Source organism: Epinephelus fuscoguttatus, linkage group LG5 (genome assembly GCF_011397635.1).
Source record: "Epinephelus fuscoguttatus linkage group LG5, E.fuscoguttatus.final_Chr_v1".
Classification (NCBI taxonomy): Eukaryota; Metazoa; Chordata; class Actinopteri; order Perciformes; family Serranidae; genus Epinephelus; species Epinephelus fuscoguttatus.
In genome coordinates, this window is record NC_064756.1 from 21,841,039 (window position 1) to 21,867,267 (window position 26,229).

Sequence of the window (26,229 nt, forward strand, 5' to 3'; positions counted from 1 at the left end):
ACACATTTTCACATCACTGTATCACCATTTAGACTAATCCGATGTTTGTAAAGTCTATAAACACAATGATTAAACAAACATTACTATTTCTGTGTGCACGTTTAGCTGGGCTTACCATTAGCGGTGTCTGTATTAGGTAATAACTCATTAAATGGTCCGTAAAAAAAATATCTTTTCCAGCGGATATCTTAGTTACAACATGATTGAACTAGCAAAGCAGTTTTGTGTTGCTATGTGTGGTATTTATTCAGTTTTGGGAAATCACGATGTCTAGGAAGCATCAGTGGACAGCTAACACTAGCAGCAAAGCTAGCATCAGGACGTCATCTGTTAAAAGCCTCCCGTTGTTGGATACGACATGAAACTACTCCAGTTAGCTCAATCATGTTGTAACTAAGACATCCGCTGGATAAAATATTTTCTTCACGGATGAGCACACGTTTGATAAAACGGAGTTTAATCTCTCGGCATCCATTTTCAAGCTCTCTGTGTGTTTGTTTCCTTGCGGACGAGAAAAGGGGGAGCGCACATTTCTGAGTAGGCGTGTCCTTTTCAAAAATGCAAGAGGCGCTGCTTTGTTGCTGGCCGTTTTCGCCGGTGTGTTAAATACACTTTAGAAAGGAGTGTCCCCAGACTATCAGAAGGCGGAGATCTCTGATTGTCTGGTGGCGAGACTAGCTTAACACTAATGAGACCATTTGTTAACCATCTTAGTTTAGCATACACCAGTTTCTAAGTAACACCAAACATGAAGTACAGCTAAAGCTAATGAGAGGGTCTTTAGTATTATGTCTCAATTAAAGTAATGGACCATCTGAAGATGGTGCAAGATGAGGAGTTGATCAAAGTTTTATTCGTTCTGAGGGGAGCATGATCGTTTGATCGTTTTGCTCCCCCCTAAATTTAATGGTAGCACCAGTAGGAGTCAGGAGATCACCAAAGTTATCAGGATTAGGATTTATCCTTTGAGGATCATGAATGTCTACACTTTTGTTTTCTTTTTGTCCTCTTTACAGTAAGTCCTCCTGTAGATGTTGAGATATCTGTAACAAATTTTATGGCAGTCCATACAATATATGCACATACCCCCCAAAAACACTCACTCACCTAAAACCACAACCTCTACCATCAGACCTTTTCGTAATATAGAGTAGCTAAGGTAACAGCAAACATCACTCCAGTTCCACTTGTCTCTCCAAGTTTAGACTCCACATAACAGTGGGTGTGCAAACATTTTGCTAGCAGAGTTATAACTCTGACCTTCTCATAGTGGCTGTGCTCAGCATTCAAGGAGTGTTTCGAGCTGTTGTCACACAGCTGCATTAAATTCCTGGGCGCAGCCACCTCTGTGAGACATGCAAATCAAGCAGATCCCAAACTGTTAAGTCTTTAAAATGCAAATGCAAATTTATTTTGAGATGACTGTCCTTTTGGTATTTCTATCCAGAGAATCCAAACATAGCTAGAAGTCGTTTTTTTTTTTTTTTTTAAATCAGTGATAAATACACTCAGCTGTCCCATTCTGGATATTAAATCCAAAAATAAACAAACCACACACCTGAAAAACCGTAAAATAAGAGATATACCAAAGGCTGGTGTGAAGTAAAATGACCCTTTAGGACACACACTTAATTACTTCTGCCAAGGAAGTTGTGTTTTCTGATCAGTTTGTTTGTCTTTTTGCCCACAGGAAAAACTGCTGGTCTGTTTTTCATGAAACTTGGTGGAAGGTGAAGCACGGGCCAAGGAAGAACCCATTACATTTTGGAGCAGATCTGAACCGCAAGGCACATACACTTTTTTATTTTTTACTTTCGTTTACGTCATGAGATAGGGCATCTGGCCTTGGTAAAGTAAATGCCATACATCTTCAAATCCAGTAGTTGAAAGCAAAGTTTAAAAGTGACAAACATCCAAAAATGATGACTCCATATCACAGTCCACATGCACAGGTACGATACCAGTTGGGTAACTTTCATGTGCAGTCATTATGCAGCACTCAGGCACGGTGGTTTCATGGGAGGACTGGTACAACTGTATCATCACATTTGTAAGTGTTATGTCACCAAATTATACTGCTTTGCATAACAAGGATTTTTTTTTCTATACTCAAATTTGAATTTGGCTCAAGAAAACATTTCGTCCTTGTGAACATACAGTTTTCGTAACTGTTCTTGAACATGCTGCCATGTGCATGATATTATTCCAGCCTCAGCATTTGTTATTTGTACATAAAGTACAGTATATACATAATAACAAAGCTTTTTAATAAAAGACTGAACTATTGGCCACGGCCGAGGTCTTCAAGTGCCCTTCTAGTTTAAACTTGTGATTATAGTCACATAAATAATGGACAGAAGTGCCAGTGACACTAAGTGCTAAGCAAGCAGTGTATTCAGTTCTTTGCCTGTAACACACTTTTTTATTGTAAATTAATGAATGCCCTTCAAGATGAGTAAGAGCCTCTGTGAACCCTAACACTACAGGGATACATTGTTCTGATCTGTTCCTCACATCAATATGTAAATGCTGTCTGATCAATATCCGCCCTTCAGAACCAAACAATTACAGTCTGTTTCACTGCATACGTGATCTTGGATGGATTTTGTCATATATTTATTTGCTTTGTAAAATAGAAAGTATTGATGAGAATGTGCAATTAAATATTACTGATGTTTTCATCTAATAATAGACAATTAAAGATGGTAAAAATGAACTGAACATCACACTTATGTACGGTAATTGACCACATAAATTCATATGGGTTTGAAAAACAAGGACAGCCAAGAACATCTCAAATGTTTACGACCTTGTTTATGTAGATGAAGCAATTAAGAGGAGAATCTCATTCTTGAGTTTTATACTCTCAAGACAGCAAAAAAATCTATACTACTTAAAAAAAGACAGGTATCGATTGGAAAAGCAATTAATGCTCAAAGTTTTGAGAAAGAATTAGAAAGGAAAGGAATAACGTAACTACCAGGATTGGTGTTTTTGAGTGAATTTTTGTTCTCCCTGAAAGGTGGGTAGGCGTCTAAGCCCAAAACAGAATACAGAGGAGAACCAAACTGATGACAAGCAAAATGTGTTACTGGGTTCATGTGATGAGCTTCATACAGGAGTGCAGGATCTCAAGGCCGTGAAGTTCTCGAAGTTTGTTCATATGTCTGGAATTGAAGAGAGCAGCTCATTAAAAGAAAACACAGTGACAGGGTGTTCAGTGGGGTGGCACTGAATAGAAACAACAGTAGTGTGAACTAAAGATCAAGACATCTTCAGCACAGTCACAGCGGAGCTCTGTAGCCTGGAGGTACTGTGAAAATGTTCCTAGGAACAAACAGACATGTTTGCTGCTGCCCTCTTCCATTATTGAGGACAGTGCAACATTATATGAAGGTGGCCTACAGCACCACATCATTGTTCAGTGATCACATTTTATTGAACCCATCTTTGAGTGTAGAAATAATAAGCTGTTCACACTTAAATCTTACCCTGCAGTACAAAATGAAACCCTTTCTAAATGAAAACACTATGGAAGTTCAAGGTCTGGTGTGTAGGTTGCAGAACTGAAACTTCTCCTGTGTGCCAAACTTGTAAGTAAGTAAAATTATGGTGGCCAACGAAAAAACACAAATGCCCCTATCTAGAGCCGGTATTTGTTTTGTCCATCCTGGGCCATGATGGACTAAAGAGGACCTGCTTCGTATGTAGATATAAACGGTTTCATTCTAGGGTAACAAAAATACAATTCTTACATTCAGGTGATTATAAAATAATGAAAACATTGTTATAAATATTATATGCCATTTGTGTCAATAGATGCCCCAAATTCTTTCATAGTGGACCTTTAATGTAAGAGGAGTTATTGTAAACCTGCAGGTAACGTACACTTGTGGCTTACATAAAGCACTATAATACGTAGTAGTAGTTTTTGTATAAGTTTTTGTTTTTGTATAAGATGCTGGAGAGATGGCTCAGATACCAAATGTCCTAGGTGTATATGGTAAACTCAGAAAATATTGCTCTCGATTTACCGGTCGATCTAGGTTCCAACCCTCACCTATGGTCACAAGCTCTGGGTAGTGACCGAAAGAACGAGATCCCAAGTACAAGCGGCCGAAATGAGTTTCCTCCGCAGGGTGGCTGGGCTCAGCCTAAGGGATAAGGTGAGGAGCTCGGACATCCTGGAGGGACTTGGAGTAGAGCCGCTGCTCCTCCACATCGAGAAGAGCCAGTTGAGGTGGTTCAGGCATCTGGTAAGGATGCCTTCCGGACACCTCCCTTGGGAGGTGTTTCGGGCATGTCCAACCGGGAGGAGACCTCGGGGCCGCCCCAGGACACGCTGGAGGGACTACATCACCCGGCTGGCCTGGGAACGCCTCGGGGTTCCCGTGGATGAGCTGACGGAAGTGGCTGGGGAGAGGACTGTCTGGGCTTCTTTGCTGAGGCTGCTGCCCCCGCGACCCGGGCCCAAATAAGCGGAGGACGACAAGTACGAGTACTAGTACGAGAAAATATTCAAACATGATCACCTCTTTCAAATTTTGTTATGTTGTTGTATAAAGTTTTCAAACCCTTTGCTATGACAGAATTTAGCTAAGGCGCCTCCCGTTTCCCTTTATGATCTCTGAGATGTTTCTACACCTTGATTGAAGTCTACCTGTGGTTAATTCATCTGACTCGATGTGATCTGGAAGAGCACCACCTAAAAATGATCACTCAGCTAACAATGTCAGCAAAAGCCAAGCCATGAGGTCAGAACAACTGCCTGAAGGACTTTCCTGCAATTCCTGGTGTGGCCAAATTGATATTCAAATATTTGTTTTATGACAAACTTAAGATTTGAAAAACTAGTTGGCAGATTACTGGATATTAAGAACAAGAAAACATCACTTGTAGCCCTAAAATATATCCAAGAGACAACAATTTTGATGGACAAATGCAATCAGCCTATCAAATAATGACTAAGCAGTAAATCAACCACAACTATTGGGAGAAAGTGGTGTGTTATGGCTATCACTGCGTATTAGTGTAGTTAGTCACACATTAGTGTGATATATTAATAACATATAATGTATATAGTCATGTCAGTGTGAACCAGAAGTCATAAATTTCCTGAGCATTTGACCAACATCTTTAACCAAAGCCAGAATATCACATTATCTCAATCTGCTGATGCATTTCATCTCATCTATCAACGCTCCTTCAGGCTAGTTTCTAGACTGTAATCAGCAGCATGTGGTTTATAGAGTGGGGTGAGAGGGCACCTGGGTTCAGATCGACACAGCTTCCCCAGAGCAATCGCTGCATTTTGCCGCACAGCTGTCCTCTTAGTGTCCCCTGCAGCGTGGCGCAGCAGCAGCAGCACAATATCAGTGCCCAGCAGGGTGCTGGCAATTCCTTCCAATTCAAGGCAGTGGGCCAAGCAGAGGGCTGCATTTCCTGACACCATCTCATCACAGCTGGAACCCAGCAAATGACGTAAAATAGACAGTTCTGTGAGGAATGATAAATGAACAGCAAATAAGAAGAGAATAGCATTCTTATATATGAACAAACAAACACATAACGACATGAAAATCAACAGATATACTGCACTCATACATGCAGTATGTATACAAATGTAGACACATACACACACTTAATTTGCATATTAGGTCAAGCCTAAAATATTATTCATAAACTAATGAAAGAGCATCTTAAAGTAATGCTAACATGTCAATCATTTCTTACTTTTATCAGACTTCACCAGCTTCTCCCGTGCTGAGTGACTGGCAGCAGTGCATATTGTCAGAGTCTTAATGGCATACTTAGTGGCAGTCTGCCCTGTTCCCTGGGTACGCACACAGAAATAAATCAAAAATGATGTGAGACAAGTTGAACAAACATCTGTAAACTCCAACTTTATGACGACACTTACTGTAGAGGTCAGAAAGACTGACCCGTAGTGGAATTAATAATAATAATAATCGTCATCATTGTCATCACATTGTTTTTATAGCACCTTTCAAACAGAGTTACAAAGTACTTTGCATTAATAAATCTGAGACACATGTACAAATTATAAAACAGGATAAAACGGTATAGGAAGTAACAATAAATACCATCCATTAAAAAAAAAAGCCAAATGATAACAGTGAATTTATGAAGAGAGTTGAAAGAGGTCAGTGAGTTTGTCTGCCTAAGGTCCTCTGGCAGGGAGTCTCCCAGCTGAGGGGCTCGGACAGTAAAAGCTCTGTCATCTTTAGTGACAATTCAAGATTTTGGTACCATGAGAAGAGCCTCGTGGTAGGATTTCAGGCAGTGGTCAGACTCATGGGAAATTAACAGATCACAGATGTAGGCAGGAGCTTGACCATTCAAGGCTTTAAAAACAAGCAGTAAAATCTTAATATCAGTTCTTAAACTCACAGGTGATCAGTGAAGGGCGACAAGGATTGGTGAGATGTGGTAAATTGTCTTAGTACCAGCTTAGTACAAAGCATTTTGTATGAGTTAGAGTCTCAGACGTTATGTCTGTTGATGCCAGAGTAGAGGGCATTGCATTAATAAAGTCTAGTCATGTCTTATCTTATCTTAGAGGAGATAAAAGCACAGATCACCTATTCTAAATCTGCAAGGGAAAGAAATGACTTGATTTTTGTTAAATGTCTCAGTTTGGTAAAACAGGACTGCACAACTTTATCCACCTGGACACTGAAAGACAGTGCTGAGTCAAAGATGACTCCCAGGTTACAGTCATCTTTTTGTATGTTTCTGATTTGTTGTTTTACTTTGATTTTGACAAATTAGTAATAGAACACATACACTATTACCTCAAATATAGATCCAAATTAGAGAGGCTAATACTTTTTACAAATAAGTTGCTTTTTCATGAGTGTGTTTTCATCATGTTTCTACATCATGATGATAGTTAATGTAGTTAATGTGTAAGGGTATACGTCTTCATGGGCTGTTTAGGAATAATTAGGATGTTTGGCAAACAAAAGAGCATTCCATGAGTAAAATACAAGAGTTGATGTATTCATAGATACTTGGCTCTTTGTACACTTACAGTACGTACCTTAAGCAGTCGGCACATGGCACAGACCACATCCCCCTGAATAACATGCTGAACAGCCTCAAGGGACTGAGGGAGAACAGTGCTTAGCACGCCTGTGGCTCTCTGGAAGACAAAGAAGAATGTTGGCATTAGAAGCGGAGATAACATAAGATAGAGAAGAGCAGAAACAGGAAGATAGATAGGAAAATAGCAGAGAAACAAGATAGCAAAGTATCAAGAGAAAACTTCTGGGGGGGAAGGAAAGTTAGGAGACAGAAAAACAAAGGAAAACAGCTCCTACCAGAGACAAAGAGAATGGGAGAGTGTAGTTGGAAGAAGGTGGAGAAAAGGAGAAAACGTGAAATCCGTTAGTGTTATGTGAGGTGCTTGCTGCAAAAGTGCAGAATGTCCATTATAAAGATGGTGAGGGAGTTGCTTGAAAACATGTCTGACTGAACATATATAATTACAGTGAACCTTAAGAATAGCATAAGAATAGAAGCAAACAAGAATTAGAGGTCACATGAGTGCTTGCTTTGTTTTGCAGGAGGGATCGGTTGATACACACCATTTACATAAATTCAAGGGCACAAATAAAGTAATTTCAGGGTATGAAATAGTCAATAAAGGCAGCAAAGTAAGTACGTTTAGTGAGCAAATTAGTTATTTCAAAGAATTATTTGTGGCCCTCATCAGCCACATTCATAGCAGCAGCAGGCAGCCATTTTCACAAAATAAGCTCTGATTAACCCACTGCGCACTGCATCCCCAGAACCAAATGGAAGACAGACAAATTGAGCTGAAAATAAAGATATTTTTTCTCAGGAGTTAGTGGAGAGCAAAGCTAAAGCTCAGAGCTAAGAGACGCTCCAAACCTCAGTACCAACGAGAGAAATTGCAAGAAAAAAAATGTTGGCATTTAACATTTGAATACATTGAAAATTGAAGTTTCAACAGTGCTGTGGATAACATGTGTTTACATTTAGGCACAAAAACTACTTCGTTATGGTTTGAAAAAAATGTTTTAGCTTAAAATAACCTGTTTGAGTGCATAATGCCAACAGGAAAAGCAGCAATGTCTCGATAAAAAAACAATGGCTTTCCATGGCACTATCCTCTCTAAATGGAGCATAAAAAGCTGATGGTAAAACAGCAATGACTTGCTAAAAAAATCAACCAGTTTTGCTGTTTGCTGGTCTCAAACAGTAGTCTGCAGCTTGGCAGCTGTCTCACCGGGGATACACACCATCCACTGTCGCCTCTACCTTAGCTCATATATGACGTCACTTTAGAAACATTAACATGATATGTATGAAACATGCAGATGTATGTATTGGCTGGTTAACATCAGCCCAGCAGAAATAATTAGGGCTTCAGGGCTTTGGTGTAACCATTATGATACATTAAAGACACAAGTGAAGTGAGGTCAACACAAGAAAAGAAAAAACAGAGCAGAAATTGACAAGAAAAAGGATGCTGACAAAGGTGACAATGAAGAAAAAGTTCCAGCCATGTAGTGAGTGAGCACTAAAACAGAGTAAGGAGACAGATGGGTGGAAGTGTGTGACTCTGAGGGCATTGCATAATCAGTGTGAAACTGCTATAACAGCCATTAGCACAGACAACAGCACCTGGAGCTGGAGTTTTAATCAACTGTAATGACGCATATATAGGATCCTCTGAACATTGTGAATTGCTGTTACCACCTTATGGGGCTCATTGAGAGTGAGCTCACAAGCCCTAGAAAAGGCGCATTATCCAGGACGAATGCCTTACATTTTCATCTAGTTACCTGAAAAGATGGTTTTATACTACATAGGATGTATGAAAGTGTGGAAAACAAACAAAACAAAGTTTTTAACAAGCGTACTAATATTTTTCAAACCGGTCTTGATCTAACACAGCCAAACATGAAAACCTAATGGTTAGTTATTATACAGTAAAGCAGCTACATGTATGATGTGTTGGGGTTTTTCAACTCTCCTGAGTACTGTAGTGTAGTGCTCAAGTAAGGGTCTCTCACAGTTATGATTCCTCCATCACTATCCCTCAGCAGGCCCAGGCAGCAGTCGCTGAGTGAAACAGCTTGTTCCTAGAATAAGAAGATGGAAACGTAGCCAAACCAATTTTCACATGTATTTCACCTCTGGATAGGTGGCACATCATAGTTCACACAATTGCCCCCTCTTATTCCCTTGTCCGTTGGCTTATAATATCTTTCCGATGCATATTATAAAGTGCTATGAAGCAAATTTTCTCTAAAAACAGATAAATCTATCACAGTGGCCCCCACACTGAACAACAATTCAGCTCAAGGTACAATATTATCATATTATCAGTTGGTACAGTGCCCACTCTGAAGATAAGAAGAGATAAGGCAGAAGATCATTTTTGTACTCCTAACATATTCATGCATAACTGAACCTCCACTCCAGGTAAAGTAAACATCACACATTAAATATCACATATCACTTGTTTTACCTGAATGACTGGAGATGGAAGAGCTGAAAGGTTGATGATCAAACCAAGCATGCGGTAAATGACCTCTTCGTATTCAAATGCACTGCATTGCCTCTGTAATGACAGCCAATAAATTCTACACTCATAATCTGCATACGGTGAGTTTTACATATATATACATACATATATCATACAGTACTTACAATGGCAACCACAAAGGCCTTCCAGCATTCCGGATCATGAGCAAAACTGTGACGGATGGCATCATCTTGAACCAGGCAGCCAACAGCTGATATCAGTGACGCAAGAAGAAGCTGATTGGACTCGCTGATATTTCTCTGGAAAATGAAGAAAACAGATGTGTACATTTGCCCAGAAACACGCACATAAACATATCTATACATACTCAATGCATGCTGTTTAGTATAAAACTTTGTATGTACATAACTTACCAGTATTGTTGTAAATGGCACAATGACAGAGTCTGTGACCACGTCCCTTAACTGAATGCAAAATCTGTAGGAATATATGAAAATATTTCTACTGTACATGTAAAATAAACATAATATGTATATCAGTATATATGTATAAATACACACAATAGTTCCACTATTAAAGAGAAGTAGCACTACAACATCACACTCATTGTTGTGTTACAATAAACATGCATGAGTGAGGAGGAAGTGAGTAAAGTCAAATTTGAGCCTCCGTTTAAGTTCTTCACAGTCGAGCATGACATAACTCAGCAAAACTACCAGAATAAGAATTACTGCCAACTGCATCAAAAACCACCGCATACTCATATCTACTTCTGAAAAATCCACTTACTGTCTGAGTCATAAAGGCTAATTGGTTATTGCAATTCAAAACAGCATTGATTGTCATTTCTCTGAAGATTCAGTTACGCACATTGAAGGCAGTAAAAGGCAGAGGGACTAAAAACAATAATTAAATATGCTGTATAATGTGTATATGTATAAGTAGTGTAAAATACATAAAAGTATGTGTGCAAATGTCTATACCATTTGTAAATATTCTACCAGGAGCAATTAGTGAGATTTCAAATAACTATGGAATTTTTTCAGAGCAGCTGTGTATTAATTTTTTCGACAAAAATACCTTTGAAAGCCCAACATTGAACCGTCTGAGCTTCTCAACTGAAGAGAAAACCTCTGTAGGATATAACACATTTTTGTAGAGTAACTCTCTTTGAGCTATAGACAGGGGAAAATTGATCTCCCATTTCACTGCTTGACACCTCGACTTATTTCCCGCTGTGTTGGTGAGCCTGGGTTGTCCTTTCATGTCTTGTTTTCATGAGGTGCCAGAAAGGAAAACAGGTTGAGAACTGCCTTTTGCCTTCAAGTGACATTAACACTTAGATAGCACATGCTGAATTATTGAAGATGCCACACCATTCCTCAGAGGACCCCTTCTGACATAATGCGATGATGGATTTTGAAGTGCCTTTAATATATATGGATATGATGTATGGGAGGATAATAGATTGTCTGTTGAGTCATATTCTGAATTCTGCAGTGTATATGAAAATGTGTATTTCCTCATCCAGAGATAAAATGAATCACTTTCTATGATGTGAGGAGAATAACTCTGCTGTTTCTGTTCAACTGCGTGTCAGTAATACTTGTTTTCTGCTGCGAAGTTCTCCAGAATCTTGACCGCTGTGTTCTCCTGCTGCTGCTTTGGCTTTGAGATGCACGCCATGAGGTTCCTCACTAACCTTTAGATCCAGATTTAGAGGAGGGCAAGATAAAGAAAAAGAGAGGGGGAAAGTAGAGAAAGAGAGATAGAGATAAAAAAAAAACATATCGGTGTGATAATAATACCAAAGAAGAGCAAAAACATTTCTTCTTAATTTTCTGGAAATCCAATCAGCTGCAGCTCAGATAGTATCAGACCTGCATGAGAAATCACTTGGCCCACTATAATTTTTAATACTGTGTCCCAGAGCAATGGAACACAACTTCCTTGAAATCTCATTAAATAGAAATGGCAATTGCACTGACAATCACAAACATGTGGCCCAAGGTTGGCCTAAAGTCCCATTCTGATTTCATTAAGGGGAGAATGTGAGATGCAAAATTATTTTAATACTTACTGGGGATGGGCGAAGGTAAAGGAAAAAGTATTATAAACAATTTGGTTCATTTGAACATACCATCTCTGTCCACACGAGCATATTTTGCCTCAAGCTATGCTGTTGCTCTCATCAATTGCATCTAATGGCAACATAAAAAAAAAATGTCTTACATGTGCACATTCAGGTTGTCAATGGCCAATCTCCTGCCATGTAGTGTCTGTGAGTATAAAGATATTAACAACAGGCATTCCTTCCGCACTGCAACGTGCCCTGATGTTAACAAGGGAACAGTGGACTCTCTGGCGACTGGGCATGCCATCAACATTTTCTGGTTTTCATCTGAAAGCAAAAGGAAAACACTTTATGTGAGCTCACCTGACACAGTACCCTGTTGTTTTCCCAAAGAACAACAACCTTGTCTGTTAACATTACGTGAACACTAAGCTGCTATACTAGCGTTGATACTGAAGAAATGCTTGTTGTTCATGTGGCATTAACATACACAGACATGTAAATAGTTGAGTAAACAAACGATCACAGTTGGTGCAAACAGTTGACGTGCTGGAGCTCACACAGCTTGTGCGATTCAAAGGCAAATAAAGGCTTGACAAAGGGATGGCTTAAGTGTCACACTGAAAAGCTGCCGAGTAATGACACAGTGCAACAGAGGATTATATTAGCATGTTATTTAATTTTTTCCCTGTTTCCTGCTAACTAAGAGCAAATTACTACATTGACACAGACAGAAAATGAAGAGTAACTCAGTTAACTACATACCGTTTCCAATACAAATAATCCTCCATAATTTCAGCACAGAGACACACAGCTCCTGGCTGTCTGGATCCTTTGTTTCCTGCAACAGGCAACTGTAGAGAAGATAAAACGCAATAGAATTAGCTCTGTTCTCTTCTAGCTGACGTAATACAAATCAAATTCAAATTATTTCTTTCAGTTAATTAAATTTGTTAAGAAAAGTGTGTCTCCACAAAACTCACAGAATGGAAACAAAATTAAAACTACATACACAGAATATAAGACGTGACAAATCTCAAAGATTTACTTGTGGTCAAATATTTGGTGATTATACCAGACACAGGAAGCAATTCAATGCATTTCACAAAAGCAAGATGCCATTTCATTTAATATGGATGTTAAGCAAACTTAGTGCAGCAGCAAGACCCCATTTTGAGTTACCAAAGTGCACTCTAATGAACGAAGAAATGCATTTCAGTATAGCTACAGCAAGAAAATTAGGTGCAATAGGCATAACAAATGTTTTGTGAGCATACTGATACTACACTTAATCATCATAATGAACAGTGCCCTTCCATTTATCTACATTTAATGTAGGTACCTTATGCGTAGATCTGAATGATCAATCAAATTCAAACCGACATTTTGAGGTAACAAAACACAATTTTCAAATAGCAAAAGAAAAACAACCAAGACAGAAACCCCATGGGCTTCACCTGCACTGCCCTACATTCCACATAACATACAGTATGTATGTGCTATCCACATGTTTACACATTCCATAGTTTGTTGCAGCAAGTGTGTGATTGAGCATTGAGAGATGTGTTGAAGAGCCCCTCGGCCATCAATGTCATTATAGAAGTCCTCTATTTTTTCCACTATGGTGTTTGCAACTGGCATATCACTGTAGTCTCTGCCCTGAAGAAGCTTGTATGTGCTGCTACTTGCGGGCTGAAGGTTACAGTCATGTTTTTTATTCTTCAATAGAAAAGTTTCTTTCTCTTGTTTGGCAACCTGTGGGTCCAATACCAGGGAGCGCCATGAAAAACTTTTAATTTCTCCGACCCTTTTCCACTTTTTTCTTTAACTATTAATTTGGGATTTTCTATAGCAGGCAACAGTGACATGGCTCACATAGGTTTCAGTTGGTTGCATCTGGCTCATAACATTATCCTTGTTGGCTATTCTCGTCAAGCTCAGACTGCAATTTCTTCGCACTCTCTATTTTCAGGACACTGTGTTCTGACTTCAATAATGACAGTGCTAACAATGGACAATATGGAAAGTGCATGACAAGTTAATAATAACCTTACTGATCTGACATGAGGGAGTCATAATTTGTATCTTGTACTAAACACCCCCTCTTTCAGGGACAAAACACAAGGCCTTTGCTCATTTCAATCCTCAGTGCGATCATCTTTTTCCTCTTTGGGCTATCACACAAACAACCAGAGAGAGGGAGAGAGAGGGCGGAGAATGATCTCTCTAGTTTAGTCCGTCATTGTCTCTGTATGCCCCTGTCTCTAGGTCCATCTGTCAAAGCTCCACTGAGGGCTGACAGCTAACTCTCCCTCTGGTCTCCTTACCTCCTCACCATGTCATTGCTGCTGATGATACTAAAGCCATTGTTCAGTCTGAAAAGGGTCTGGCCTGTACCTGTTAGAGGAGAACATTAGATAGTGTAAGAAGACAGAAAACTACATATCATCACCAGGTAGCTGCAGGCTTTCAGAGAAACACAACACCTCTCGCTTTTAGTTTAGCTTTCCTTGTTCACTGGTTTATCGTCAAGGGCACAAGAGAAAAGAATAAATAAAATATGTTGACAGAGGAAGGTACAGTGAGAAATGGTCTATTTTCCACTTATAATGAGACGCAGTATACAGAAAGTAGAGCAGGGTAGTGAGGGAAGAAAGCCTGTAATGTCAGCCCTGCTGAGATCCTTTCAGTTGTGAGTTATGTAAGTTTTGCCCTTTTCCGTTGAATGGCACAGTGGGACAGGCATTATATCATTTGACAGAACACTTTTGTTCATCTAAATGAAGAAAAAAGAGTGAGTGGATAAGACATATTTGCCATGATTGTGCAGTGGACAACCAGTGCAAGAGAATATGGTGTGTTACAAACAGTGGTACCAGTTAAAACAATAATAGGGAGTTAGCATTACACAGTGATGCTGGCTTTCTATAGTTTTATAGTTTACTGAAGGACAAGCTTCAAGTTTCACTCAGTCAATTCCATCAGTCTTGGCTGTGTGATCAAAGTACCTGATGTTACACAAGGCCTGAATGAGAGCAGCGATGAGGGGGGGCATGTCAGAACTACTTTTTTACAGCTTCTTTTTTTAGCTGAAATATAACAAAATAAATACTCCTGAGAGGGCCATTGACCTTGATGAATTGTGCTGCTAGGTTGTTTTACAAAAGCAGCAATTTCAACCTTTTGGCAATAGCTAAAAAGAGTTAGAGTTGGAGTGGAGTTTCAAAGTCATTTCTTGGGTCAAAAACATTACAAAAATATCAACAGCTGACAGAGGAGGGATGAACAACCTGGTGGAGAGCAGCTGCTGCTTGTAGACAATGGCCCTTTTTCATACAGTGGAGGACTTGGTAAACAAATATTTTGCAATATCTTGTGCCCAACAAGTTTTCCAAAAGCACAAGATCACAATGATCTTTTCCATGCTAAGAAGAAAAGGCTGTAAGGGCATGTTTCTGCCTCACCTGTTTGGTTCCATTCATCTGAAATGCTGAGCAACAAGCATTGTGCTTGATCTAAGCCTAAGCTTGATATAATTTATCACTTGGAACAATTTATTCCATCATGTTGCAGTATCAGATTTGTGGTTTCTTGTTTTTAGTGGTACTTTGAAAAACAGCCGTAAAGCAGACGAATGCTCTTTTTCAGCTAAGTTTTATTTGCTGATTTTCTTGATCAGGGATGTTGCCAGATATTCTGGAACCCCTGACAACAACTCTCTAACTCCCTAAAATATATATAAGTATCGGTAACACCTGGTATGCTCCAGGGCCCCTGTCCATCTAGAGGACCTTAAGCTAGGCTGTCATAAATCTATAAAGCCAACAGACAGGTACCACCAATCACTAGCTACCTACTCTAAATTTAACAGGGATGTGTGCAGGTATGCACTGAGGTTATGGAACAGACACCTGCCATCACAGGTGTTTCATTAAATTGCACCCAAGACAGCCCCAGAAGGCTTAATAGTGTTTGCTGTCATCCCATATCAACGCCCCTCTAAACCTCCTCTCAACACCACAAACAACTAACACAGCCTACCCAGTACTGTACACTTGAAGAAATAACTGTGCTGATAAGAACCAAAAAGGATTCTTCCGCTTGTTGGCAAAAAAGATCCCTTTTTGGTTCCTGCTAGAACGTTTTATAAAGGTGATGTACCAAGAACCCTTTTAAACTTTAAGGGTTTCACCTAGAACCCACCAGGAGGGCTAAAAAATAGTCATGGTACTCATGGTCTTAGGTGAACAGGTTAGCCTGGGGCCATGAGAACCACATTCAGCAGCATTGGGCTTTATGAGGCTCCTAAAGTTCTGAGGCCAGTGTGACCCACTACAATCATGGTTCACAAACAAGTTTTTAGGGTTTTTAGATGTTGTGAATAGCCTTTACTATTGCAATAGTGCAGCTGAGTTGGAAACAGAGACAAAGGAGTTTGGTGTGCCAGTGTTGGACGATGGGTCGCTGCTGCTCCTCGTTATATGTGCTCTCGTTTTATGGTTTTCGTCGTTTCATCACTACTACAAATGCAGCTGTAGCCAGTATCTCACAATCACTATCCTCATTCATATTTTAAGAAGCTCCAAATTATATTAAGCCACAAGATAAGCCTGAAAAGCTACAGCACAGAGAGTTGTTGCATAGTAATGATACACTGTTTCATGTAGTTGCATTTGTGCGAACCGGCAGGTTTCTTGAACATTGCAGAACGGCGCATTGCAAGTAGTTGTCTATTTCAACTGGTCTCGTCGCAAATCTTTGGTCTGGACTGGGCTTTAGTCTTACATAGAACCATTAAGTAACCCTTTCTTCAAAAAAGGCATCTTTGGGTGAAAGGGGTTCGTTAATACAACTCTTAATCTTACAAAGAACCCTCGACGAACCCTACCTGCGCTAAAAGCTATTGCAATGTCTTGATGTTATTAATTTCATTTTAAAATTACATTATTCATTACAACATCACGGAACAGCTGACACTGCTGGCTTGGAACAGTCCACTCAGCGGTTCAGCAAACCAAATTACATCATCACTGACACATCAGGGGAATGTCTAATTCTGCTAATCCGTGATCTTGATATGATCAAAGACAGATCACAAATCAAATCACATCTGCACTGGAGGTTTCACTCATCTACAGGCATTGGCAAATAACAGACAACTTAGATAGATAAGATATTTTTTGGGCATTTTTAGCCTTTATTTGATAGGACAGACAAGTGTGAAAGGGGGAGAGAGAGAGGGAGTGACATGCAGCAAAGGGCCACAGGCTGGAGTCGAACCCGGGCCGCTGCGGCCCTGTACATGGGGCGCCTGCTCTACCACTAAGCCACCAATGCCCCAGACAACTTGTTTTTATTGATTTGATAAGGGAATAAAAATTTAAAAAAATGTTTTGCACAGCAATTTTTATGATGTTTGTCATTTCCTAGTGTTACATACGTAGTCAGAGTGGGGTATAACGCGTTACAAAGTAACTCGTTGCAGTAACGAGTAACCTAACGCGTTAGTTTGCTGTTTGAGTAATCAAATACTTAAGTACATTTTCAAACAAGAAATCAGTTACTTCCGTTACTTTTAGAACGCTGGTCCTTTAGCTCCGAAACAGCAACGGCTGTCGTTTGGTTCTAATAACGGAGATAACGTTAAACCTACCAGTCTGAAAGAAGCCACGGAGCTTGTGGCTCGCTACGTGGTCGGAGAAATGCTGCCGTTGTCTACGGCGGAGTCTAAATAGGTGGACTAGGACTCGCTGACAGACATATTTCAGACTCAGAACTTGCATTATGCCTAGTACACGCTACACGCTGGTACTCACCAATTATCCCCGGTCGTCGTTGGGGTGTTGTTGTCATACAGTTGTCTACGGCAGCAGATCATTCTGTGTTTCTACTGGTCAAAGTGACGGCTGTGATGGGAGAATTGGATCTCAGTGAAGGGCAAGTGGTCCATAACTTTAATTTTGGCGACAAAAAAATGTAGGCTTAGCGCCCTGTGGTCCATTGCCCAGTAGGAAATGTAGAACACTCAAAAGTACTTTAAAAGTGCTTGAGTTACTTTTCTCAGGGAGTAACGTTGGAAGTACTTTTAAAGTAATTTAGTTACTTTACTCAGGGAGTAACGTAGTAAAGTAACTGGTTACTTTTTTAGAAAGTAACACAGTAACGTACTTTGATTTAAAGTAACCCTTACCCAACACTGTACATAGTGTTATGGTATATATACCTATGCTCTCCACAATGGCTAACCACACCGTGCAGCATCTGATGTTTCGCTCTTTCAGTGTGGTTTTATACTCAATATTGAAAATTTGCTCGCTGTGACAAGCAAATGCAGCATAAAGAGATAGTGATCAGTGATAGACAGCGTTAGGTCTCAACACTATCTTCCTTTGTCATAGGACAAGATATGAAACAAGCAGCTTTTACAGTCCTACTCCACCTGTGTTCTAAAATGTTCAGTGAGTAAACACTCCTTTTTTTCCTTCAAGTCTTTATGACCTTCCTATTTTGAAGGCTGATCTTTTTCTGATCACTTTAGCCACAGAACCGAGAAATGCAGTCGGTGGACCAGTGAAGCAAGTTATTGAAGTCAGAGTGGGCACAAAGAGATTAAAAGAGAAAGATAATTGTGCAAAACTTCTCCCAAAAGAACACTCACAGTCAGTGACTGCTCGTGACAGAATCTCCAATCCTCCACAGTAGTACAAGGGAATCTGGTCGGGCCTTGACAGCTTCCCCAGCACCTGGGGCACTCTTGTGGCATTCCCCTCTCCCTTGTCAAACTCTTGCATTGCATTCATTTCCTGACTCTCTCTTGCCTCTTCCAAATCTACCTGGGTCAGGTATTCTGTGGGGAGAAAACAAAGGAGATAAAGGAAGGAAGAGGAGAAAGCAGACTGTGATCTGACAGAAAGCTATTCCACAGCAGTAATGGAAGTTTAACTTTCACAGAAGAGTGAACTGAAATTCTTATAGTAGTATTGCCACAAGCATGCACTACCTGAGTACCTTAGGTAATTAGGTCTGCTGTCTAAGTATTTGAAATGTAATGTCACATCACATGTGACAATAGAAAAGAGACTGCATAATTATGTAGATATGCATGAAAGCCACAAGGTAACAGAAGGTTCAGTTCTGACCAAACATTTATCTTGGTACAGAGCAACTTTAAGTGGGCTAGCAAGTTTATAGCTGGATTAATCAAGGGATTTCAAGGGTATTCAAGTATCTTAGGGTCTTGTTCATGAGTGAGGGTAGAATGGAACGTGAGATGGATTGGTGGTTTGGCGCAGCATCTGCAGTGATGCCACCACTGTGCCAGACCATCGTGGTGAAGAGAGAGCTAAGTCAGAAGGCAAAGCTTTCAATTTACTGGTCCATCTATGTCCCAACCCTCACCTGTGGTCGTGAGCTATAGGTAATGACTGAAAGGGTGAGGTCTTGGATACAAGTAGCCGTAAAGAGATTCCCCAGAAGGGGGTCTGGGCTCAGCCTTAGGGATAGGGTGAGGAGCTCAGACATCCGCAGGGAGCTCAGATTTGAGCCACTGCTCCTTTGCATCTAAAGGGGTCAGTTGAGGAAGTTCAGGCATGTCTTTAGGATGCCTCCTGGGCGTCTCCCGTTGAAGGTGTTCCAGGCACAGCCCACTGGTAGGAGGCCCTGGGGCAGACCCAGAACATGCTAGAGGGATTACATATCTCATCTGGCCTGGGAACGCCTCAGGATCCCCCAGGAGGAGCTGGAAAGCGTTGGTGGGGAGAGGGACATCTGGGGTGCTTTGTTTGGTCTGCTGCCCCTGCGACCCAGCAATGGATGTATGTATGGATGGATGACTTTAAATACAATAACTGTAGTGCAAAACACAATTCCAGTTATTGGGAAGAAAACAAGATTGTCTTTTGTCTTTGGCTGGGCAATAACAGAGGGACACTAAAGGGATTGTCAGTTATTGTTTGTAAACAAACTCGCCAGCGAAAGTGAGAGGCAAAGCCAACCCAGTATTTACTCTCGTTTGATATTTCATCTCACTACATGTTTTTGGCACTTTCTTTCTTGGATGCCTGCTGCTTCCAGTCTGTCACCTAGTCGTTATCTTTTTATAAAGCCTTGACCCCACCTGAGCACTGAGGAGAGTGTATGCCCATAAATATCCAGAACACAGTGAAAAACGAAAATGAGAAAATACAGGCAGAGGGCAGAGTCTCTACAGAAAATACAGGCCACAAACTTCCAGTGGGTCATAAGTGATGATTGAGTGTAATTACTTCTATACATTGTTTTTCAGGAAAATTCTGCATAATATATCTTTGAACGTAACATTGTCATGAAAGCCTTGCAATTAAATGGGCTGAAGTCAACAACCGAGAGTCTTCTCTTTACTTTGATGGGCTTCACTCTAACTGTAATTTGGGGCATATGTGACTAGACCATTCTCAACAATGTGTAAATGATTTCATGAAATAATCACAAAACAGAATGGTGTGAAAAAAGATGTGTACCAAACCTGAAAATGGTTTGACATGAGACATAGTCAAAAAGGGCAGTTATCACTTAAGGACATGAATACATTAGATTTTTTCAAACCTTACCCCTGGAAAAAAACTTCAATTATCTTTACCTGTCACCATCTTCTCCCTTGCGGGTTCAATTCCCACAATCTTTTCAAAGCAGTTTCTAGCCTGAAAAAGAGAAGAATTTAGTTCATCACTGGTTATATGATGACATTCACCTCTAAAACCAATGAAAATCAATATGATGTGGTCACTCCAAAGGACTGCAGTGTCTTAACACAAGGGTGTTGTAGATAGAAAACCATGATGAACTTTATTAATACTGGTATTAAACAAGATTTTTGCCAGATATCATGTAAGCCTCCGAATGGGCTGAAATGCCATTTAGAAAATATGATTTTACAGAGGATTGCTGAGATTAGGACTGCTTGTATGTTCATTCTCCATTCCAGAAATACAACTTTCATTATACAGCAGTGTTTCTGCTATAGTTAGATGAGATGTTATCTGCATACACAAGCAATGTCTAAAAAAGAAAAGAAGGAGTTATTAGATGTAATGATAGGTACTAATTCTCACCTCATTATATTTCTTTAATGCCTGGTACGCTTTCCCCATGTGTAGATAAGCTTTTATGCACCTCTCATCACACTGAAAGAGAGAAAATGATCATGGGAGTGTATTAGGTAAAGCACTTCATCATCAACACACCTACATAATGGTGATTTAATGTTTCTGCTTAACACTAGCACAGCAAAAGAGAAATGTTCAAACTGAATTTCAGGGACACTCTCCACTTCAGCACAGTTCCAGTAATTCAAAAATCAACTATTCAAGATTTTTTTTCACTGTAAACTGCATTTGATTAAGTAACCTGAAGAAAGCATAACTAAATTTATAGGAACTCCTAAAAATTCATTTTAATTCTTCTTCACTATTTCAAACACAGTGTTCTCTCTTGAGAACATTTCTGAGCTGCTGGTGACCTGTATCCTGCAGAACAGAGCAGGGCCCATTGTTAACCCGTCCAACCCATTTCCTACCAAACACATCTCCTCTGAGCTCCAAGCTTCATGACACTATGACAAATGAGGCAGCAACTGACTGACCCCAGTTCCCAACGAGGTCTTACCTTCAGGGCCCATTCACAGTCACTGATGGCCTCTGTGTACCTCCCCAGCTTGATGTAGGCCTAAGTAGATTTAAACATTGAACGGGTGGTAGGTGAGCATCAAAAACAGACAAAACAAAAACATGGCCTCACAAAGTAAAAAATGTGATTAGTTGTGTAGCATTGTTTGGTTTTTAATATACCCACAGAGCAGACCTCTAAAATGCTGGGGATGATGGGATCTTTGGATGGGAACATAATGTTTGTACAATTAACTTAATTGTATGTGGCTACAAACATATTCGAGTTAAAATAGCTGACATCCCTCAAGTTGCTTTAATACCTCTCTGAAACCAAAGGTTCATTTATTATAGAAAACAGTGATAGGCACACAAAAGCAGCTCTTTTTCAATTTTGTCTGAGGAACAAACATTTTTTTAGTCACTTTTGCCTTAAACATTTTTTTAATGGCAGAAACGGAACAAGATACCCATCCATTTTTCATAACCTCTTATCCTATTGGTAGTCGCGGGGGAGGGCCATAGTGTGTCCCAGCTGACACTGGGCAAGAGGTAGGGTACACCCTGGACAGGTTGCCAGAATATTGCAGGGCTAACACATAGAGACCCTATCTCTAAACTGCTTTATTCAGACTTTTTTGTGTGTTTGTTTAAATCACCAGGTCATTTGATTTGGAGAGGAAGAAACCTCTGTGGATATTTCTTAAATTATCAGAGAAAAAGGTGAGCACACATTAGCAGGCGCTGTCTCCAACAAGCCGAACAGTATCAGAGAAATGCTTATTTGTAACATGAAAATACTTGTTTTGGAGAGGACAAGACCTCTGTGGATAATTCAGCTCCTGGGGAAAACTATCTAAACAATGAAAGAATCCTAACTGGGAGAAGTTTCATCTGATTGCAATCTACAATCCTCACCACTAGGTGCCACTAAATCACCCTAAATCTTACACAGTGCTCCTTTAAAAGATGAAAAACATAGCTGAAGATATTCACTTGTGCTCGGTTGGTGTACAATGGCTGCATGTCCCGTAGTTCAGCCAAGCCGTCGCTGTAATACTTCACAGCAGTTTCATAGTCTTCTTGAGCAAACGCTTCATTCCCCTTTTCTTTGAGCGCTGCAGTGACACAAACAGTAAAACATTTAAAAGGATGAACTGTTGGCCCAACACAGCAGCAAGCAGAGTTTACCTCCAACAACATCTTTAAGGAACACAGAATAACACACCAGTGGCCTTTTTTGCTTTTGCAATCCTCCTTACTCTCCTGTCTTCTGCATCTCTCTCCATAATCTTCATGAAATTATCTGGTCAAAAAAAGAAAAGCTCTTAAGCATTCATGCTAGATCAGAGAGAGTAAAGACATCTGTCATTAGGCAGTACTTTGGATTGCATGCAGTTTTTAACTTTACCGTCTCCCAGTCAGAGTTTTGCCACACATTTTAAATGAGAAAAATCCAATCATCAGCATACCAGTCTAATCAAAAGAGAAGTCCCAGTCAAAGAAAAAAAAGATCTTTTGTGACTATCCGTTGGATGTAATTTAAAAACAGAATTACTTTTTCGTCCTCATGTGAATTGAAGGTATGATGTGTTGATGAAAGTATTTTCCAACCTGCACACTGTTTTCCCATGTTTTCATGTCACTTAGACAATGTCTTAAAACTGGTCTAGTACTGGGGGAGAATGCTGCAACCAGAGGGGCAAAACAGGCTGCAATGTTAAATCTATGGGCAATTGTGCATCTTCAATTTATGTCCACACTGACAGGCTTGGATTGTTATTAGAGGTGACTGACAACATTACAAAAGACCCTGCAGAGACATTAAATGTTCTTCTTTACCTTTCACTTATCTGTTATTGTATCTAATTCTAACTCAAGAAGAAGTCTTGTTCTAAAATCTTGCAAGAGTGACTTGTTGCAGGAAAAGCAACGGTGGAAACGTTAATGAGATTTGAAGAAAGGAATAAGTTTGCATTATCTAAGAGATATTTATTGTCATGACTGATTATTTAGCTGATTTTGACCAGGTGAAAAAGTCCCCAAGATTTCAGATGGAGACTTGCCCATTATAGAGACTTGGTTACACACACTAACAAACAGACCAGAGCAGCAAAAGGTAAGTGAAAGTGTTGAGTTTCTCTTATAATGGACGTAAATTGACAGTGCCCAATTGCCTGTAGGGATTACATTGAAGCCCCTTTCTCTGCTGCGGCAGGAGTGGTCTCTCTCAAATTTGGACCAAATTCAAAAACTGTTGTCTCCATCAGTCACTTAGACACAATAACATGAGAAAATTGTGTCTAGGTTTTAAAACACCAAAGTCTTCCTTTGATTTCAGTATCAGTGGCTTCATATACAGAGGTTTGAAAGGTTCAATTTTTTTGCAGCTTTACTGTGACTGATGAGTTTTACCACACAGAGAATTAAAAAGAAGTGTTAATGTGATGAAGTCATTTTATATGGTATACCTCATTCAAGGAGCTGGAATGAAATGGATCTGTATACAAAAGACATGATGAAAAAAGTAATGCCAGCTTTTAAGATCATCACAACTTCTCAGCACATACTTAATGTGCTGCACGCTAAACTTGAGCTAGCTCCTCTTCGTGTGGCTCTTCCCACATTGTATGCTGCATAAGTATTTCTATAGCGTAGGGCCTTGGTGGACTAAATAGTCAATATTACATGTCACCCTTCCACTAATTATTGTAAGAGGCCTCTAGACAAACAAACCCACAAAAACATATCAATCATGTCAAATTATTCATTTCCTCTAATCCACAGCAGCACTGTCCTCATCATGACAAGTGAGGTTGAAAAGACAGTTTGAGGGAGGGAAGAGTTCACTTCACATCCTTATTAAACCTCTGCCAACTAAACTGACAAAATTAGAGCAATTCGTGGGGCTGTCTAAACTGGTATGAGCAGGCAAGTGGTGGATAATATGGTCCCTCTTGAAACTAAAATCCAGTGTTAAGGACACACCTTGTACCGCACCACATCTCTCTTCCTAATATGGCACATGGTGAGTCACCAACCTGTCTAACAGATGCAGTTGATTAAAAAATCTCACTGTGCCTAGGGAAAATGTCATGTCTGCTTAACACAGAAACAGATACATAAAGGGTATATGGGTACATTCATTGTTAAATTTTGTTTGCCTCAAGGAAACTTTTCTTGCGTTGCACAATGAGGACATATAGTATGCTTAAACAATGCTTTAATTGAGTTTAAGAGATAGCCAAATAACCCACTCACCTGGACTTTCATTGTGCAGACTCTGTAAAACAGGAGAAGAACTATTAAAAGAAAGTTAACAAAAACCTACCTATAGAACCTTGACCCTTCTTACATGACAAGAAAAGAGAAAGTAGACAACACAACAAGTTGTTGTAGGTTGTGTACTGTGTATATCCTCTGTGCATTTGTGTGTTGTGTTGGAGAAATAGAGACAGCAAGAGAAGGAGAGAGAGACAGACAGACAGAGGCACAGACAGGATGAGAAAGACTGAGACAAGTGGAGAGTGAGAGAAGGAGTGCAACTGGCTGACTGTGTGCATGTCTTTACTGAGGAAGGCTGAAGTGGTGGGTTTGTGTTGATTGTAGTCTTGCTGACTTTTGTCCTGCAGGGTTCATCCAAGGCAGCAATGTAACGATCTGCTTTCTCCATTGCTTCTTGCTGGACTTTAACCTCAGAGGACTTCAGATCCTTCACTAGCTCACCTGGAAATAATTCATGACATAGTTTGCTTTAGCCTTTACTCACATAATATGCAATATAAAATAACCACGTTGTAAAATGTGTGTGTTATAGCACACGTTGTTCATAAAGACCTGATTAAAGTTCTATACAATTCATACATAGTCTATATACTGTAATGTGCTTGTATTATGTTACAACACAAATTGCCATATAGAGAAACGTTACTTGTCTCCATTAAGGTGGACCACAATATAGCCCTTCCCCAACTAATGCTGTCAACGTTACATATACTTACAATATACGTACTTTTATCTCTCATATGGGGTTAATGACAAAATACCTGTTAGGTAACGTTAGCGTAAAGTGGCACCGTCTAATATCTGGTTTCGTAAATACCATGGGCCGTTAGCCACAATAACTTGAATGAGCTAGTAACGTTAGCTAGGTTCGCCGCTATATAACTCACTTATTTTGTCCACATTCTCCAAAAAACGTTCACAGTCTTCAAGTTTGTCCATCACTTCTGCCCTTTCAACGTGTTTTTATTATTTAATGAGCGAGGTGGCTCTATTTTATCTCAAATAACGCTGAATTTACTTCACACTAACTTTCAGTTTCAAGTGGTTTCAAGTCTCTGCGTCGGGTCACCATGGAAACGTGATGCCTTCCCGACCGCTCGTAAACTCCTCTACTAAACGTGGAGCTGCACACACTGTCATTACGCCACAGTTACTTCGTATGAAAGAAAAATAGCTGAAGCCAGGTGAGTAATATATGCAGAGAGCCTAATGAACGACAATGTTATTTTAAACAGAGGTTTGTGATTGTGATCTGTCAACTGTTGCTCCATATATGTCGTGTTGTTATCAACACAATTTATAATATTGCCATTAGTGCATTGTGTTACAAAAGTCTGCACTTATGTTTACGTGGTCGTCATGAAAGTACCTGAAGGCAGCACCTCTCACCCTGAATATTAAATAGATATAAATAGTCCCATTTTCCCATTAAAAACCAGCAGGGCTGTCAAACTAATTTTTCTAGTAAATAAATAATTAAGAATTAGGCTGCTTTTACTTTCTGATATTTCGTTTAATTAGACTATATAGTGCCTCAGGCCCTTTTTTCTGTGTATATAGGCCTACACATAGTGTCCATAGTGCTGACAGTCTGGTTCTGAGTGGCCAAAGGCGCTGTATATCTCCTCTACACATAGTGACCCCCCTTTCAGAGTGATCATCTTGAGCCTTCTCTTTCTTCTCAGCAA

The 26,229-nt window shown here is 39.8% G+C and overlaps 1 protein-coding gene across 9 annotated transcripts; it reads right to left on the bottom strand.

The window, feature by feature from the left end:
• Positions 1-105: 105 nt before the first annotated feature.
• On the bottom strand, positions 106-25,599 carry ttc12 (tetratricopeptide repeat domain 12). 9 transcript variants are annotated; one of them, XR_007449324.1, is made up of 22 exons: positions 25,429-25,599; positions 24,876-24,982; positions 24,518-24,539; positions 22,485-22,562; positions 22,253-22,374; positions 21,258-21,317; positions 20,705-20,776; positions 20,233-20,293; positions 18,274-18,462; positions 13,943-14,012; positions 12,381-12,469; positions 11,774-11,942; positions 11,148-11,243; positions 9,955-10,018; positions 9,706-9,840; positions 9,524-9,616; positions 9,066-9,134; positions 7,055-7,165; positions 5,734-5,833; positions 5,268-5,496; positions 4,061-4,501; positions 3,092-3,167 (listed from the first exon to the last, which is right to left on the bottom strand). XR_007449324.1 is itself a non-coding variant. In XM_049575580.1 (21 exons), the coding sequence occupies exons 1-21, from the start codon at positions 25,478-25,480 to the stop codon at positions 3,098-3,100; spliced, it is 2,097 nt and encodes a 698-aa protein (XP_049431537.1). In that variant the 5' UTR covers positions 25,481-25,599; the 3' UTR covers positions 106-3,097. The 9 variants fall into 9 exon arrangements, 3 of the variants coding, with proteins under 3 accessions (XP_049431537.1, XP_049431536.1, XP_049431535.1); XR_007449321.1 differs by having other exon boundaries at positions 7,064-7,165; positions 24,828-24,982; XR_007449323.1 differs by having other exon boundaries at positions 4,061-4,448; positions 24,828-24,982.
• Between the last annotated feature and the right edge of the window lie 630 nt (positions 25,600-26,229).

Bases quoted from the DNA above. Each gene is read 5' to 3' on its own strand.
- ttc12 (XM_049575578.1), bottom strand. From the start codon at position 25,480: ATGGACAAACTTGAAGACTGTGAACGTTTTTTGGAGAATGTGGACAAA. The intron at 9,617-9,705 runs GTAAGTACTGTA...CTGTCATTACAG, and splicing joins AGGCCTTTGTGGTTGCCATT to AGGCAATGCAGTGCATTTGA. The intron at 5,497-5,733 runs GTAAGAAATGAT...CATTCCTCACAG, and splicing joins GCTGGTGAAGTCTGATAAAA to AACTGTCTATTTTACGTCAT.